This window comes from Orycteropus afer, unplaced genomic scaffold (assembly GCF_000298275.1).
Source record: "Orycteropus afer afer isolate SDZICR_OR568_19922 unplaced genomic scaffold, OryAfe1.0 scaffold00002, whole genome shotgun sequence".
Lineage (NCBI taxonomy): Eukaryota > Metazoa > Chordata > Mammalia > Tubulidentata > Orycteropodidae > Orycteropus > Orycteropus afer.
The window spans coordinates 31646754-31648767 of NW_006921589.1; the positions used below are offsets into that span (position 1 = coordinate 31646754).

Consider the following 2014-nt stretch of genomic DNA (forward strand, 5'->3'; position numbering starts at 1 on the left):
TTTAGTAATCATAGTTGACTAATCACTTTTATTTCTGCTTCTAAAATCTTAGATCTGTGGTTCTCAACTGGGGTTGATTTTCCTGCTCAGAGGACATTTAGTAGTATCTGGAGACATTTTTGATTTTCACAGTGGGGGGGGGATGGGGAATCCCATAGCTGTGTGTGTTTATAACCATACACACATATGAACTAGGTGTGCATCATGTGTATGGTATATGTGCTTCTGGCATCTAGTGAGTAGAGGCAAGGGATTCTGCTTAACATCCTACAAGACACAGGACAACCCCCACAACAGAGAATTATCTGGCCCAGAATATCAATGGTAGTGAGGTTGAGAAGCCCTGCATTAAACCATTAGCTTTAAATCACAGTTTCTAGTGTGAACCGTCTCCATTTTTAATGCTTGAATTAAACCCAAGACTGAGGGGAATATACTATAATTAACTTAATCATTTCCCTGATGTTAGAAGTTTAAGTCATTTCTGTTTTTTTCTGTTATACATGATGCTGCAGTGAACACTTGAGTCACCCCCTTTTCTGCTGAATTTTTTCTTTAGGATAAATTTCCAGATGTCAGAAATCAATGGGTACGAATATTTTCTTATGTTTCACAAAATCTTTTGCTTTACAAATGCATTAAACTAATTTGCAATCTGCCAAAATGTATGAACAAACAAGTCCTTACCAAAATCTCAGTACTACTCAGTTTTACTAAGGGTGTGCATTTGAGGGTCCACAAATCTCAAGCACAAAATGATACCTCTTGCCTGAGTTTATATTTAAATTGCTATGGAGGAAGAAAAAAAGAAAAGTTTCCTGTCATTATTGTTTTTTGGTATGAAGTGTTTATATCTTTTGTTTTTTCTCTAAAAGATTTCCAATGTTTTTCTTTTAAAATTGAATGAGATCTTTCTAGGTATACATATTAATTGTGTCATAGACAAAAAATAAAAAAAAATTTTTAGCCTACCCCACTGTATAGATATGTTTACATTTCCTCCTAGAATTTTCAAGTGTATTTACACTTTTATTACTCTTCTTAGGTGCTCCTCACTTCACCCAACCTGCGGCTTCTACATAGAGAAGCGCTAGGAAGATGAAGAACTTCTCTCATGATTGATGTCAGCCACTGAGGTACAAACAATACTTGGTCTCTGAAGGTATCCCAGGACCTAATTTCTCTTAATCAAATGAAGGGCCTCAGGAGGAGCCACAAGGCAGAAAGGAAAAGAAATCTGAGAGAGAATACCAAATTCTGTGAGGAGTTTGAAGGACCTGCATTAAAAAGGGCGTTGTACCTTTAGAACTTCAGAACTGGCAGTGCTCCATATGCAGCTATTAATATGCAAAAAATGCCTTCATAAATACTTGATTCTGCTCACAGTGGGGAGGCAGTTCATTTGAAAGAGGAAATGGGAGCTTGGGGTTGAAATAAGTCTGCTTGTCTCTTTTTTTTTTTCCTATTACTCTTTTCATCTCTACATTTTCCCTTGTAGTTTTCTTTCCTCTCTTTCCCCAGATTTAAGTCCCTCCTCCAACTCCTAGGAAGTTGATGTCAGTTGCTACTCTCATTTTCATTTATGGACTTCATTTACGGATCTTTGGGTCAGGTGTGGAAGGGATGCTTCAGAAGCCATTCCCCATCGCGGTCATCGGTCTGTGAACTGGAGGCAGGAGCTGTAACCCTCCCAGCTCTCCCCCAGTGCAGACAGATGTTTGGGAAAGACAGATCAGAGGTCTTACAAAATCAACCAGTAGGGGGCACCCGAGGCAGCACCCAGAATCGGGTAAATCCTTTAACCGAGTCACGTCTGGAAAGCGCCATCTGGCTTTCTCTCTTACCCACCTGTCAGAAATTGTTTTCCAAATTCAGGTCTGTGACTTCTCTTTAAAAGGTAGTGATACCGAACTAGTCTACCTTTTTTTTTTTTTTTTCTCTTGGCTAGCACAGGGATAAAAGAGTAGAAATATTTTATGTGACTGAACTTCTAATATAGTCAGACCCCAAGGAA

General features: G+C 38.7%; 1 protein-coding gene across 1 annotated transcript in view; it reads right to left on the reverse strand.

Moving 5' to 3' along the window:
- Window positions 1-2014, reverse strand: part of KIAA2012 (KIAA2012 ortholog) — a 123478-nt gene that overhangs the window by 45217 nt on the left and 76247 nt on the right. The window contains exon 14 of the mRNA XM_042783675.1: window positions 1371-1376. Coding sequence (XP_042639609.1) covers window positions 1371-1376 — 6 coding nt within the window. The remainder of the gene's footprint in view (window positions 1-1370; window positions 1377-2014) is intronic.